The 15970-nt window shown below is 42.9% G+C and overlaps 1 protein-coding gene across 3 annotated transcripts; it reads left to right on the top strand.

The window, feature by feature from the left end:
- The first annotated feature begins 721 nt into the window (after positions 1–721).
- LOC124034181 (ankyrin repeat and LEM domain-containing protein 2-like) lies at positions 722–15183 on the top strand. Of its 3 annotated transcripts, none has more exons than XM_046347024.1 (13): positions 722–856; positions 2472–3010; positions 5931–6125; positions 6337–6530; positions 6735–6923; positions 11543–11665; positions 11769–11832; positions 11922–12103; positions 12246–12352; positions 12524–12714; positions 12908–13784; positions 13900–14031; positions 14215–15183. In XM_046347024.1, exons 2-13 carry the CDS (start codon positions 2488–2490, stop codon positions 14453–14455), a joined length of 3018 nt encoding a protein of 1005 aa, XP_046202980.1. In that variant the 5' UTR covers positions 722–856; positions 2472–2487; the 3' UTR covers positions 14456–15183. The 3 variants fall into 3 exon arrangements, with proteins under 3 accessions (XP_046202980.1, XP_046202979.1, XP_046202981.1); XM_046347023.1 differs by lacking the exon at positions 722–856 and adding an exon at positions 1626–1775; XM_046347025.1 differs by lacking the exon at positions 722–856 and adding an exon at positions 1894–2154.
- Positions 15184–15970: the final 787 nt, after the last annotated feature.

The following is a 15970-nucleotide window of genomic DNA, read 5'->3' as shown; positions in this document are numbered from 1 at the left end:
GAACTATTCGTCAATGCTCATCCATTTTCTTATTTCATACACTGCCATTTGATAGTTAGGTTGGCTGTAGGACTTATAATTGATTAGATTACCTTTAATTAGTTCATTAATTGATCCCCTGCTTTTATAATTTTTTCCAAACTGGCTTTTCCATAGCTATCTTTTATATTTGGAAATACATATCCAATTTGTTAATAGGATATAGTTTATGATAGATTACAGTGGTGGCAAAAGTACCCAACTCATACTTGAGCAAAAAAACAACTTCATAGAAAATGACTCAAGTAAAAGTAAAAGTTCTAGGTTTAAAATATATTTAAGTATCAAAAGTTAAAATCATTTCAAATTCCTTATGTTAAGCAAACCAGATGCCACCATTTTTTTTACGGAAGCCATGGGCACCCTCCAAAATTGAGAAATAATTTACAAACGAAGCATGTGTGTTTTGTGAGTCCGCCAGATCAGAGGCAATAGGGATGACCAGGGATGTTCGGTTGATTGGTGTATGAATTTGACTATTTTCCTGTCCTAAGCATTCAAAATGTAACGAGTACTTTTGGGAGTCAAGGAAAATGTGTGTAGTAAGAAGTACAATGTTTTCTTAAGGAATGTATTGAAGTAAAAGTAGTCAAAAATATAAATAGTAAAGTAGAGATACCCCCAAGAAACTACTTAAGTAACGTTAGTACTTTAAAGGATTTACTTTACACCAGTGATAGATTATGACTGACTGGCTGGCATGGCTCACTTCAGAGTACAGGCTCAATTTCGAGCAAGCATTATGTTAGTCAAAACCTGGGTCCTTTATCATCACATTTTGAAACCGTCGTAGTGAGGACAGGAGGAGATCAAGGAGGTGTGCATGCTAACGTTGATTATGTTGTCATTTCAAATACTGTGAAATAAGTGACGTTTCCAAGTCAAAATTTACCAGTCGTTGCGTTAACAAAATATCATTGTGTATTCCAATTTATTTATTCAATCTACAGTTGTCACAGCTAACGAGCTTGCTAATTGTTGGTTGTACAGCAACTAGCGTATGTCTGCCTATACACGGGTAGCTAGCTACCTGGTGGTGTTTTTCTGAAGGATCGAATTGATTTTAATGTTGTGGGGGTATACTTTTCTTCGACTAGCCAAAAGTTACCAATGTTCTATGAGAATTGTGTTGCTGGCTAGCTAGTTTTTAGGCTAAACTTCCGGTTTAACTAGCCAGCAATTAATTGTGTTTTACACCGGCTGAAAGTTTATTCCATTCATTTTAGATCCGCACTGCCACCCGGGCTTGAGCCAGATGCCCGGCTCTGTGCGACGGCCAAGTCCGCTCAAAACAAAATGGACTTAACTAAGCACGTGTAGTAATGTGATTAGGATTGTTTTTTCACATGAACATTTGTTTTTGATTAAAACGCTTTATCTGCCTTCCCAATGAAAAATATTTGAAAATCCTAACATTTATTTTATGAAAAAGAGATGTTCTGTTTTTGAATGATGACCGAGCTGCCCATATTACTGTTCGATTTGAGAAGGGCTCTCCTCCCTCTCCGTTTTTGCCCGATGAAGTGACGGGCCGTAGCCGGTGTACCCCGGGACACAATAATCGAACCCCCTCACTGGCATGAGCCCTGCCTTGGAAGTGAGCATGCGTACAATGTCTTGTAAACAATGAGACATTTCCAGACCGTCTTGAGCTTTGTCTATTTCAACAGTTTATATTTGCTGAATATTAAAATACATTTCAGATCATGAACGAAAATAAATTAAGGTGATGTCTGGTAAGTCGAGATGTATATGTGTCGTCTGATGTAATCAAGTCTGAGTTAAAAATATATTTGTATCGGTAAAATTACCATGAAGACATGATATCAAATTGTTAATGCACGAAAGTAGACAACAGGAATGGCACTTGGGCGTGACACCATGCGATTGAATCGATTAAGATACGAAATATTCCCCCGCCTCCTCTGAAATCGGTGATGTTAAAAAATAACGAACGCAAAAGGCTTTAAAATGTGCTTTATTCCTAGATTTTGACCAGAGCTTTCCACCCCGGTACAAATATTTCGAATCGCTCGTTCCGTTCATTATGGCTTGCATGTTTGTGAAGCTGCTTAAAAACCAAGTGTCACGTAGGCGGGCTGCAGTGGGGTTAAGGTTTGTTTGAGGGTTTTTTCATATCCGAGAGAAATAATTTGTTCTAAGCTTTGAAACAGTTACAGCTATACCTCTTTGTCCTTTAATGGCAGAGCTGTACTTACCGCTTTCTAGAATGGGGTGGACTTGTTATCAATAAGCTTAAAAGGGTGTTTTGTGTTTTTAATTCTTCCTAAATATGTTTAAAATCTATTTCCTAACCATGCAAAGATTAAGAAGTAGCCATAGGCACATTATTCATTGTATTGTATTATACTGTCAGTGTCCCTATCATTACACAGCAGTTTGACTATCAAATCCCTCCCTCCCCAATGCAGGTAGCCTAGCTGAAGCATGGAGGCGGTTCTGAGAGGGCTGAGAGGGCTGAGTGCAGATGAGCTGCGAGAGGAGTTCACCAGGGCCGACCTCAAGTGCGGCCCAATCACGGCCACCACTCGCGCCATCTTCGAGAGGAAGTTGGCCCGCGTCTTGACAGAAGCCGAGGGCAGCAGCAGCGCCACAGACACGGACAGTAGCAGTAATGCCACCACCACAGGCCCAGGCAGCAGTGCAAAGGCAGCCAGTGCAGCAGGGCAGGCCAAACCGGTGCCATCATGTGCCACAACATCGACACCGACTGGCACTGACTCTCTTAAGGTTGTCAGTGATGAGGTGGATTTTGGTTACGGAATGGGGCTCAATCCCCCAGAGGAAGAGGACCTTGGCCTCACAGTAAAGTCAAGGACCCCTTGTAATATCGGTGTGGAAGACCCTGGCTCTCAGTCTAAAGCAGAGACTCCTTCAAAGACAGCACAAATGTCACCAACGTTCTTCTATGGAGTGTGTCCGTTGTGGGATGATGTCTTGGCTACAAATGGTAAGATACAAATTGTTGACTTATCTTTTACATTTGTATTTTAAAGCATAATTGAGAAATAATTCATTTCAATTAGAATATTTGACATTTTGGCCTCCTTTTAGACGCCATAATATTTCATCTGTATGTGCTACAAAGCAAACTGTCATACAGTACATTCTGAAAGTATTCAGACCCCTTGACTTTTTCCACATTTTGTTATGTTAGTCTTCTAAAATGGAATACATTGTTTCCCCCCCTCAATCTACTCACCTTTGGCAGTGATTACAGCTTCAAGTCTTCTTGAGTATGATGCTACAAGCTTGGCACACCTGTATTTGGGGAATTTCTCTCCTTCTTCTCTGCAGATTATCTCAAGCTCTGTCAGGTTGGATGGGGAGAGTCGCTGTTAGATCGGGTTCAAGTATGCTCTGGTTGGGCCACTCAAGGACATTGAGACTTGTCCTGAAGCCACTCCTGCGTTGTCTTGGCTGTGTGCTTAGGTTCGTTGTCCTGTTGGAAGGTGAACTTTCTCCCCAGTCTGAGGTCCTGAGCGCTCTGGAGCAGGCTTTCATCAATGCTCTCTCTGTACTTTGCTCCGTTCATCTTTCCCTCGATCCTGACCAGTCTCCCAGTCCATACCACTGAAAAACATCCCCACAGCATGATGCTGCCACCACTGTGCTTCACCATAGGGATGGTGTCTGGTTTCCTCCAGACGTGACGCTTTGCATTCAGGCCAAAGAGTTCAATCTTGGTTTCATCAGACTAGAGAATCTTGTTTCTCATGGTCAGTCCTTTCAGGTGCCTTTTTTGCAAACTCCATTTTGGCTGTCATTTGCCTTTTTACTGAAGAGTAGCTACTCTACCATAAATGCCTGATTGGTGTAGTGCTGCAGAGATTGCTGTCTGCCTGGAAGGTTCTCCCATCTCCACAGAGGAACTCTAGAGCTCTGTCAGTGACCATCAGGTTCTTGTCACCTCCCTGACCAAGGCCCCTCTCCCCCGATTGCTCAGTTTGTCCAGGCGGCCAGCTCTAGGAAGAGCCTTGGTGGTTCCAAACTTCTTCCATTTAAGAATGATGAAGGCCACTGTGTTCTTGGGGACCTACGATGCTGCAGACATTTTTTGGTACCCTTCCACAGATCTGTGCCTCGACACAATCTGGTCTCGGCGTTCTATGGACAATTCCTTTGACCTCACTGCATGGTTTTTGCTCTTACATGCACTGTCAACTGTGGGACCTTTATATAGACCGGTGTGTGCCTTTCCAAATCATGTTCAATCAATTGAATTTACCACAGGTTGACTCCAATCAAACATCTCAAGGAGGATCAATGGAAACAGGATGCACCTAAGCTCAATTTCGAGTCTCATAGCAAAGGGTCTGAATACTTATGTAAATAAGATCTGTTTTTTATTTGTAATAAATTTGCTAACATTTCTAAATGTGTTTTCGCTTTGTTATTATGGGGTATTGTGTATAGGTTGAGGATTATTTTATTTATTTTTCATTTAGTTCATTTTAGAATAAGACTAACGTAATAAAATGTGGAAAAGGTCAAGGGGTCTGAATACTTTCAGAATGCACTATATGAAGCTGTACCACTTGCTCTGCTATATTGTTTAACATAATAGACTCTACAGAAATACAAAAGAGCAGAACACTTTTGTTTTTGTTTCTACCTGGTAGTTAATTGTGCTCACCTGGTGTCCCAGGTCTGAATTATTCACTGATTAGGAGAGAATGAAACCCAGAAGTGTTTCAGCCCACCAGGATGGGAATTGGGCAGCCCTGCTACAGAGTCCAATGGCGGCAAGCTTTACACCACTCTAGCCAACGCTTGGCATTGTGCATGGTGTTTTTAGGTTTGTGTGTGGCTCCTCGGTCATGGAAACCCATTTCAGGAAGCTCCTGGCGAACAGTTATTGTGCTGATGTTGCTTCCAGAGGCAGTTTAGAACTCTGTAGTGAGTGTTGCCACCGAGGATAGACTATTTTTTTACACGTTTCAGCACTTGGTGGTCCCGTTCTGTGAGCTTGTGTTGCCTACCACTTTGCGGCTGAGTCGTTATTGCTCCTAGACGTTTCCACTTCAGAATAACAGTACTTACAGTTGACCGGGGCAGCTCTAGCAGGGCAGACATTTGACGAACTGACTAGTTGGAAAGGTGGTATCCTATGACAGTGCTACGTTGAAAGTCACTGAGCACTTCAGTAAGGTCAATGTTTGTCTATGGAGATTGCATGGTTGTGTGCTCTATTTTCTACACCTGCCAGCAACCGGTGTGGCTGAAATGGCCAAATCCACTCATTTGAAGGGGCGTCCACATACTTTTGTATATATAGGGTATATGTCATATATTTGTAAGCATAATTATTATGCTTTAAGATTCAAATGTATGTCAACAATCCTTCCTCCAAAGGACCAATGAATAACATTTTGTGGGGGGGGAAACATGTATATTTTTGTTACATTTTTTGGGGAGGAATCACCCAAACCTGCAATTTACTTTGGCCTGTTAATCATTCAAAAGTTTATGTAATTATTTATTTTCACACAGAAATGCAAAGGTAGAGAACTGTTGGCAGGCTAGCTATGTTGATCCAAGAATGAAGTTGACCCCGCATGCTGTCACCACAGTCAATGTCCAATTCAAACATTTTATGTTGTCCATGACATCATGCTGTTCAGGAGTTATTTTTGTTTTGAAGTCAGTGGTTGAGACACAGAACATCTGTCAACTTATATGGCATTCTGGATCAGCATGGCGACTACCATTTTTAGCAGTAGTAAGGCTTTGAGCTGCTTTGTTTGTGATGGCATAATATCTGACCATGATCTGTTCTATATCCAATTCTGGAATGTTTCCATTTGTAGGTAGACATCCAGAGCGATCTAAACATACATTTCAATGTTTATTTGTTCTTTCTGGTTCAGAGAGGTCCCATGTGTATGGAGATAAGAAGGAGGCTCTTCAGGCTGTGAAGATGATGAAAGGAGCTCGCTTTAAAGCCTTCTCCAATCGAGAGGATGCTGAGAAATTTGCCAAGGGGATCAGTGACTACTACCCTTCTCCCTGTAAATTTGCCCCCTGTGTCTCCCCTGTCGTACCAGGCCTGGTCTTCTGCAAGGGTGAGTGTTGGGCTGAGGACAATTATTCTCTCCTCACAAAAAAAGACATTAGCTCAGTACTTATTTGTACATTCCTAGACAGATACACAGTCAGTGCTTTTCAAGGGTATTTGGATAGCGTTTCATTTCTTGGACACACGTCCATGTTTGAAACAAGAGTAAGCTGTTTATCGCATTCCGCTGTCTCCATGTCTCGGGTCTATCGTACTAGACAACGTCCCTGTCGTGGAGGCAGACACCATCAACAGGGAGAGGGCCAACAGCTTCAAAAGCCCTCGCTGCCAGGACCTGACAGCCAAACTGAGGAAAGCTGTGGAGAAGGGGGATGTGGTGGCCTTCAGTGAGCTGGTCTGGAGCAACCCACGCTATCTCATCGGCTCTGGAGACAACCCCACCGTAGTGCAGGCGAGTCAGGGTGGAACAATAATCTTTAGTGGATGTGCGCCACCTTTAATACAGCCTATACTACTGCACCAGATTAATATACTGTGATGATATATGTGGTGTGGATGAAATCAATCTTTTTTTTTTTTTTTTTTTTTTAGTTAGCAGAATAATTCATCCTCAAAGTTCTCCACACACTAAGTTCATTCCTCCGTGTGTTCCCAGGAGGGATGCAGGTACAATGTGATGCACGTGGCAGCCAAGGAGAACGAGCCAGGGATCGCCCAGCTCCTGCTGGAGACCCTGGAGAACCCGGACTTCATGAGGCTCATGTACCCTGATGACCTGGAGGCCATGATGCAGAAACGCATCCGCTACATCGTGGACCTTTACCTTAATACTCCCGACAAAGCTGTGAGTCTCCTTACAATACTGCTCTCTCCAGCGGTGTAGCGGTTGTCATGGAGAAGTGGGTATTCTGAAATTGTGTCAACAAAAAAAAAACATTATAAATGGTCCTCCTGCGAAGGACAGGCGCCCTGTGTGAAAATGTTATTGACTGTGACATACCCACTGAATCCCATATTGTTATTTCACAGTCAGGCCAATCCAAGCTGTACTGTGCAAGTAGGGTAATAGTATGCCTACTATTGAAACAGATAAATGAGGCTGTCAACCGGGTCAGAAATTCACAGGTTTCTGATATTCCCCCTTTTTTTCCCAGATTTCTGCTCTCAATGTCATACTTTTTAAAATAGTCCAGAACAATGCTTAAACCACATCAGGAGACTACTTTTGAAGAGATTTTGTGTGTGTGTGTGTGTGTGTGTGTGTGTGTGTGTGTGTGTGTGTGTGTGTGTGTGTGTGTGTGTGTGTGTGTGTGTGTGTGTGTGTGTGTGTGTGTGTGTGTGGTAAGGCCTACCCTTTAATTCAGCTGTGTAGGCAACTGGCACTGTTTTCTTTGGTTACCGGTGTTTCTGTTGCGGACATGCGATGGAGTTTGTGAAAACAAATGGCCACTGGATTGATTAAAATAATCATATCATTCTGCCAGGTAGGCATTGGCTACTTTGTAGCTAGTTAACATTTAATAGAGAAGGTTTTTGGGAAAGCCTTTCCATCTACCAGAAGATAGTTAGGTCTATCATTAGCATCAATATATTTGTCCTGTTCCTGATTTCTTTGAAACCTGGACGTTTCACTTCATATTATGGGGCATGTCTTCCCTTGCTTCAAAGTAGCCTAACCAAAATTCCACCATATAAATAATTATTTTATAAAGACTTTCTCATATGTGCTCTTCTGTTCTATTGGTTTTCAAATGAACTTTCTTTCATTTTCTAGTAGCCAAAGGCATTATCCTAGTCAAATTAGCAACCTGTGAGACTGGTTTCATTGTTTAGCAGCCAAAGGCATTATCCTAGTCAAATTAGCAACCTGTGAGACAGGTTTCATTGTCTAGCAGCCAAAGGCATTATCCTAGTCAAATTAGCAACCTGTGAGACATGTTTCATTGTTTAGCAGCCAAAGGCATTATCCTAGTCAAATTAGCAACCTGTGAGACAGGTTTCATTGTCTAGCAGCCAAAGGCATTATCCTAGTCAAATTAGCAACCTGTGAGACATGTTTCATTGTTTAGCAGCCAAAGGCATTATCCTAGTCAAATTAGCAACCTGTGAGACAGGTTTCATTGTTTAGCAACCAAAGGCATTATCCTAGTCAAATTAGCAACCTGTGAGACAGGTTTCATTGTTTAGCAGCCAAAGGCATTATCCTAGTCAAATTAGCTACCCGTGACACAGTAGTTTCATTTCTTTCATTGTCTAGCAGCCAAAAGAATTATCCTAGTCAAATTAGCAACCTGTGACACAGTAGTTTCATTTCTTTCATTGTCTAGCAGCCAAAAGCATTATCCTAGTCAAATTAGCAACCCGTGACACAGAAGTTTAATTTCTTTCATTGTCTAGCAGCCAAAGGCATTATCCTAGTCAAATTAGCAACCCGTGACACAGTAGTTTCATTTCTTTCATTGTCTAGCAGCCAAAGACATTATCCTAGTCAAATTAGCAACCCGTGACACAGTAGTTTCATTTCTTTCATTGTCTAGCAGCCAAAGGCATTATCCTAGTCAAATTAGCTACCTGTGAGACAGGTTTCATTGTTTAGCAGCCAAAGGCATTATCCTAGTCAAATTAGCTACCTGTGAGACAGGTTTCATTGTTTAGCAGCCAAAGGCATTATCCTAGTCAAATTAGCAACCTGTGAGACAGGTTTCATTGTTTAGCAGCCAAAGGCATTATCCTAGTCAAATTAGCTACCCGTGACACAGTAGTTTCATTTCTTTCATTGTCTAGCAGCCAAAAGAATTATCCTAGTCAAATTAGCAACCCGTGACACAGTAGTTTCATTTCTTTCATTGTCTAGCAGCCAAAGGCATTATCCTAGTCAAATTAGCAACCTGTGACACAGTAGTTTCATTTCTTTCATTGTCTAGCAGCCAAAAGCATTATCCTAGTCAAATTAGCAACCCGTGACACTGAAGTTTAATTTCTTTCATTGTCTAGCAGCCAAAGGCATTATCCTAGTCAAATTAGCAACCCGTGACACAGTAGTTTCATTTCTTTCATTGTCTAGCAGCCAAAGACATTATCCTAGTCAAATTAGCAACCCGTGACACAGTAGTTTCATTTCTTTCATTGTCTAGCAGCCAAAGGCATTATCCTAGTCAAATTAGCTACCTGTGAGACAGGTTTCATTGTTTAGCAGCCAAAGGCATTATCCTAGTCAAATTAGCTACCTGTGAGACAGGTTTCATTGTTTAGCAGCCAAAGGCATTATCCTAGTCAAATTAGCTACCTGTGAGACAGGTTTCATTGTTTAGCAGCCAAAGGCATTATCCTAGTCAAATTAGCTACCTGTGAGACAGGTTTCATTGTTTAGCAGCCAAAGGCATTATCCTAGTCAAATTAGCAACCTGTGAGACAGGTTTCATTGTCTAGCAGCCAAAGGCATTATCCTAGTCAAATTAGCTACCTGTGAGACAGGTTTCATTGTTTAGCAGCCAAAGGCATTATCCTAGTCAAATTAGCTACCTGTGAGACAGGTTTCATTGTTTAGCAGCCAAAGGCATTATCCTAGTCAAATTAGCAACCTGTGAGACAGGTTTCATTGTTTAGCAGCCAAAGGCATTATCCTAGTCAAATTAGCTACCCGTGACACAGTAGTTTCATTTCTTTCATTGTCTAGCAGCCAAAAGAATTATCCTAGTCAAATTAGCAACCCGTGACACAGTAGTTTCATTTCTTTCATTGTCTAGCAGCCAAAGGCATTATCCTAGTCAAATTAGCAACCTGTGACACAGTAGTTTCATTTCTTTCATTGTCTAGCAGCCAAAAGCATTATCCTAGTCAAATTAGCAACCCGTGACACAGAAGTTTAATTTCTTTCATTGTCTAGCAGCCAAAGGCATTATCCTAGTCAAATTAGCAACCCGTGACACAGTAGTTTCATTTCTTTCATTGTCTAGCAGCCAAAGACATTATCCTAGTCAAATTAGCAACCCGTGACACAGTAGTTTCATTTCTTTCATTGTCTAGCAGCCAAAGGCATTATCCTAGTCAAATTAGCTACCTGTGAGACAGGTTTCATTGTTTAGCAGCCAAAGGCATTATCCTAGTCAAATTAACTACCTGTGAGACAGGTTTCATTGTTTAGCAGCCAAAGGCATTATCCTAGTCAAATTAGCTACCTGTGAGACAGGTTTCATTGTTTAGCAGCCAAAGGCATTATCCTAGTCAAATTAGCTACCTGTGAGACAGGTTTCATTGTTTAGCAGCCAAAGGCATTATCCTAGTCAAATTAGCAACCTGTGAGACAGATTTCATTGTCTAGCAGCCAAAGGCATTATCCTAGTCAAATTAGCAACCCGTGAGACAGAAGTTTAATTTCTTTCATTGTCTAGCAGCCAAAGGCATTATCCTAGTCAAATTAGCAACCCGTGACACAGTAGTTTCATTTCTTTCATTGTCTAGCAGCCAAAGACATTATCCTAGTCAAATTAGCAACCCGTGACACAGTAGTTTCATTTCTTTCATTGTCTAGCAGCCAAAGGCATTATCCTAGTCAAATTAGCTACCTGTGAGACAGGTTTCATTGTTTAGCAGCCAAAGGCATTATCCTAGTCAAATTAGCTACCTGTGAGACAGGTTTCATTGTTTAGCAGCCAAAGGCATTATCCTAGTCAAATTAGCTACCTGTGAGACAGGTTTCATTGTTTAGCAGCCAAAGGCATTATCCTAGTCAAATTAGCTACCTGTGAGACAGGTTTCATTGTTTAGCAGCCAAAGGCATTATCCTAGTCAAATTAGCAACCTGTGAGACAGGTTTCATTGTCTAGCAGCCAAAGGCATTATCCTAGTCAAATTAGCTACCTGTGAGACAGTAGTTTCATCTTTTAGATCTCCCCTCTTTCTAAATCTCTTAACGGATATGTCCGTCTCTGTCCATGAAACCTCTAGAATGTGCGGTGTCGCATTTTAGACCGGTGTTTTCTCGCAAATTGCAAGTTGGAACATTTGCTCGTAGGCCTACCGCCGTGTGCACATTGAGTTCACTTAAAATGTGAAGAAATAATAGTTTGCTAACATTTTCAAGCAAAACATTCTGATCTGTTCCATCAGCCTTATTAATTAGTATGGCGTATACACAGCGTTGGGAAAAATAAGTTAGTATATGAAATGGCCACTTAAAGAAAGTGGGTATACCTGTGTATACCATCCACTACACCACTGGCTCTCTTCATATGTGTATTGCCTGCTGCCTTGTAGGTCTAACTGTAGGTATAACACTGAATAAGCCGGCCGTTTGTGCAGATAAACTAATTGTAAAAAATCGACAAATGATGTAAACTCTGTGAAACTACTTTTTGAGTGCATGGCTATTGCCTGCTGTATGTTTAGGTTGAGCTGTAACCGACTTGTGTGTTTTGGATTGAAGTGCCTCTGTATGTGTGTAACTTTGGTTGTCTGTCCCAGGGCTTTGAGACACCACTCCACTTTGCCTGTAAGTTCGGGTGTCCAGAAGTGGTGAATGTCCTGTGTTCACATCCTGATACAGATAAAAACTGCAAAAACAAGTACGACCAGAAGCCATCTGATGTGAGTTGCTCCAGAAATATAGATTTTTAACAACTAGCTACCGACTGCTGATTGGTCCACATGACTACTTGATTTTCATGAAATTCTTCTGTTTCCCTGACAGGTTATTTGTGAAAGAAAAAACAAAACCCAAGAGGTGAAACAGAAGATATGTGACTATTTGGAAGGTAAGTTCACTGCCTTCCAATCACACGACTTAAGTTTTGTTTTCCTTTACTTCACTATTTACCCAATAACACCTTCTCTTCTGTCACAGATCGCTGTTATATACGCCTACTGAGGGCCGTAGACAACTCATCCCAGCCTGTCATTGATGCTCCCTGGTCACCTGAGCCATCAGAAACTCTTCCTCGTTCGCTGGCTCCCAGGCTCACACGAAGTCCCATGGATCCGGTGATGGCAGTCAGGGCATTCGCTGGCCCACTCAGCCCATCTAAGGTCATTATCGCATCATCTCCTTTCACCTCACACTCTTTTTCTCTTATTTTCACACGTCATTTCTTTCTTTTCTATTTTCATGTGGGAAGCTGTTGTCGAAACACAGGACGTATGTGACTTCTAATTGGTGTCTTCCTTGCAGGCAGATGAGTTCCGTCGGGTGTGGAAGACGCCCCCCCGAGACAGGGCAGGGTACTTCCAGCACATCCTGAAGTCTGACCCTGACCGTGGAGCAGAGAGAGTGGGCAGGTACGTCTGGAAGTCCGAAAGTTCAACAACGATGTTCTACTGTGTCTCCGTTACTTTACCAGTGCAGTCACTTTGACATTTGGATGTCTTAGAAAAAGGAAGAATACATATTTACACCCACTACAATGTACGCACGCTTCTCCAACACTAATGTGTTATGTTTTCCCTCAGAGACCTTGCCAGGGAGTTGGGCCACCCCTGGGCTGAGTACTGGGACTTCCTGGATAGTTTCACAGACCTGTCGTCTGCAGACGGCCTCCGGAAGCTGGAGGAGTACCTCAGCAAGAAGGACTTCAGTCAGCGTGCACACGAAGAGGCAGGGGAGAACGTCACCAGCAACCGCTTCAGAACCCCTTCCCCAGGTAATGTTACCCTCACCAGTTGCTCTTGATAAACTCTATAGCTGTGGCATTGAATTCCAATGATCTAGTTTGAGAAAGGAGAGATGAGATGCCGCCATCTTGAATTGGTGTTCCTGTACTATTTTAGACTGGCCAGTAAATGTATTTCTTGTAGCTTAACAAACATTTTGTCCCTCCTCTCTGCCATTCACAGGGAAGCCCAAGAAGTTCTGCAACTCCATCTCAGTGGGGGCCTTCCTGGACGAGGGTGATGACGTCAGCCTGGAGGAGATAAAGAACCGTCAGAATGCGGCGCTCACCAGCTTCACCTCAGCGTGTTCTAAGGACAGTCTGGCGGGCGCTGTGGGTGGGCTGGCCCTCCATGAGTTCCACATCCTGCCCGTGTCCCACCACGGCGCCGATGACCTCATCGAGACAGCTGCCGAGCGAGACCTTCTGTGCTCCTCCGTGTCAGAGAGCCTCCTCTCGCCCGTCTGCAACAACGGCCTTTGTCCCTCCACGGGGGCAGAGAGGACTCACAACGGGGACAAGGGGTCCCCCCGCACCTCCTCGTCCCCCTCCCACCTGCTGTCGCCCATCTCCAACCTGATGGTAGAGTTTGAGAGGATGTCCCTGCAGGACGGGCTGGACAGCTTTACCAGGGAGCGGAGGAGTAGCGGGGGACACAGGGAGGGACTCTCCCGGGGCGAACTGGCAGCTGGGGTGGGCCGCCTCACGCTGGGGGGTAACAACAACGAGGACTATTTGTTTGAGAGGGGCTGTAGCTTGGAGCCTGGGGACAGGGAGAGGCGTGTGAGGGAGGGAGAGGTGGAAGACCGGGCCAGTGGTGGAAGCGGCAGCTCGGAGGAGTACTTTACGGCTGAGGAGAGCTTAGAGGCTCTGGGCCGGAGGACTAGCGGGCCAGGGACGGTGTCGGGGCGCACGCTCTGCTCCAGATCTAAGTCGTGGGATCACGGGGGGAGGGATCTGAGCAGCTCCGGATCATCCAGCTCCTATACATCCCTGGACAACTCCCATGAGTTCCTAGCACGGACCCCACCTCGCTTCAGAAGGGGACTTTTCATTGAAGGGCAAGTGATGGGGATTACAGTGACGGTTCTGAGGTTTTTAGTTAAGGACATTAGCAAGCAACAGAAATTACATTTGTCAACACTTTCAACTTGTCTCTCTCGTTTTGTCTTTCAGGGATTCGCCAACTAAGTTGGACAGAGAAGTCCTGTCCGCAATAGAAGTCATAGACATTGACCCCTCAAAGTTCCCCAGCATTCAGAAATGGAAAAGTACAATGCAAACATACACCTCTTCAGACATGCAAAGGTCGGTTTGACGATTCTTCACAGCAACAAACAAAAAAAATGCCCCCATGAACAGTTGTCATTGCCTGCAAGTTTTCTTGTAAATATGGAAACACATTGACAAGTGCTTAAAATGCCAGTTGCTATTGTATGGAAGTAATAAACACAGACTGTAATTATGTCTTTGTTTCTGTTTGTCTTTCAGCTGGCCCAGCCCTGTGGCGGTAAAAAGCAGCGCCAGGGTACATCGGGCCTCTCCCCTCACACATGGCTCTCCTGTCAGCAGCCTTTTGTCCCCTGCCGGTGGCCGCTTCAGTCCAGCCCGGCACACAGGCTCTCCAGACTTCACCAGCCGCTACAGCCCTGCACACGCCAGCTACACCCAGCGCATCCGCCTCAGGCACATCAACGACACCCCTCCCCTCCCTCCAGGCCAGAAACGATAGGCTACAACTCTGCCACCACGGTGGTTAAATATGCCAGAGCTGAAAATCACGTACCTAACAAAATATGCACAAGTGTCTTGAAGATTTCTATTAGTGATGTATGGTAATACTATATATAGCATACATGAGATTCTCAGTATGTTGGGTTGTGACATACTCACTTTTTTTTTAAAGAAACAGGTTTCCTTCCGTCTGTACTACATACTGTATGCGTGTTGAATAGACATTAATTTTATTCATAGTGTGAAACACCTGTATCATAGCTCAGTCTACATTGAATACAGCTGCACTCCCCAAAAGATTGAGTAGATGTTTGTTAATCCTCAGAATATAATCCTCGATAGGATTCACTAACTGAAAAGATGTTTTTAAAAAGTAAAAAAACAAACAATTGTAGAGTTATTTTTGGTATGTCAGTAAGTAGCACAAAACCAACTTTTTATTGTGTGTATTAAACCAACTGCCAGTGATTTGTTTCTTCTCAGTTCGGGAATTGCCTTAATTGTCAGAAACGGTGGACCAGTCAGTCCCCAATCAGATTTGGGCACATCCTGTCCAGTTTGATCAAAATTGATGCATCCTGACACACAACAGCATAGCAACCGCCATCCTACTGCAGGTGGCACAACAAATGGCTGCAATGCAAACATGGGGAAAATGATCATACAAGTTTTTCCATGCTTTTATTTTGTTATTTAATAAATTGAAATGTTTTCATTTTCCAGGTACCAATGTTTCTTTGTGCATCCTGGTCATTGCTGTGTTGTCTTGACATTTTACGTCTCTAACGACTGTCGGTCTTAAACAAAACCTGAAAGCTTAACTTCTTGAAAGCTTGGCTTTTCTAAATGTGTCCGAAAAATACCAAGTTGTACATAACAGATTACTGTAGAGTGCAACAAAGACATGTTTACTAATGTATAATCAATGGCTGACTGAATATGTATGTGCAAGAACCTGCAATAGCCAAACTCTAGGAAGATTGCTATCACCGTTAAAATAGTCGATGTACAAACTGCTGTAAAATGTATGGTTTTCCAGCAAAGCTAATCTAGAAGTCAATTCAATAGACATCACCCTTACTATATTGTCAGTCTGGGTCAGTATGAGAGACGTGAGTAATATTGAATGTGAATTTAAATCTTTGATCAAAGGCACAAACTTTCATGGAGAGGATTGTAATTGTCTGTCGTACTTGTGCTTACAGGTGACAGATTAGATTCTGTTTTATGAACGTGGTGTTCTGTAAATTGCACCTAAATACTTAAACATGCTTATTGTGCTTTGGCATTCTGTGCTTAATTTTAAAGGCATAAAGTTTACCTTTATCGCAAATTTTCCCCTCTTCTGTATGTCCAGATCTTCTCATTTGCGTTCGACTAATAAATACAAGTTTCCTCACCTTTGAATTGGCATTTGAGCACTTTCTAACATTGTCACTGCCTGAAATGGTGGTGGCGCTCTTGTCCTCTAACAAATGACATTGTGTAATTTTCAAGCTTTGTAGTGCCAACA

Source organism: Oncorhynchus gorbuscha, linkage group LG04, assembly GCF_021184085.1.
Source record: "Oncorhynchus gorbuscha isolate QuinsamMale2020 ecotype Even-year linkage group LG04, OgorEven_v1.0, whole genome shotgun sequence".
Classification (NCBI taxonomy): Eukaryota; Metazoa; Chordata; class Actinopteri; order Salmoniformes; family Salmonidae; genus Oncorhynchus; species Oncorhynchus gorbuscha.
Note: the sequence above shows the minus strand (reverse complement) of the source record. Positions and strands in the feature narration are given on the sequence as shown.

What these genes read in the sequence shown, in the direction of transcription:
- LOC124034181 (XM_046347024.1), top strand. Translation starts at nt 2,488, where the DNA reads ATGGAGGCGGTTCTGAGAGGGCTGAGAGGGCTGAGTGCAGATGAGCTG. An exon ending in GCCCACTCAGCCCATCTAAG is followed by an intron (nt 12,104 to 12,245) that starts GTCATTATCGCA and finishes TCTTCCTTGCAG; the next exon opens with GCAGATGAGTTCCGTCGGGT. An exon ending in CTTCAGAACCCCTTCCCCAG is followed by an intron (nt 12,715 to 12,907) that starts GTAATGTTACCC and finishes TGCCATTCACAG; the next exon opens with GGAAGCCCAAGAAGTTCTGC.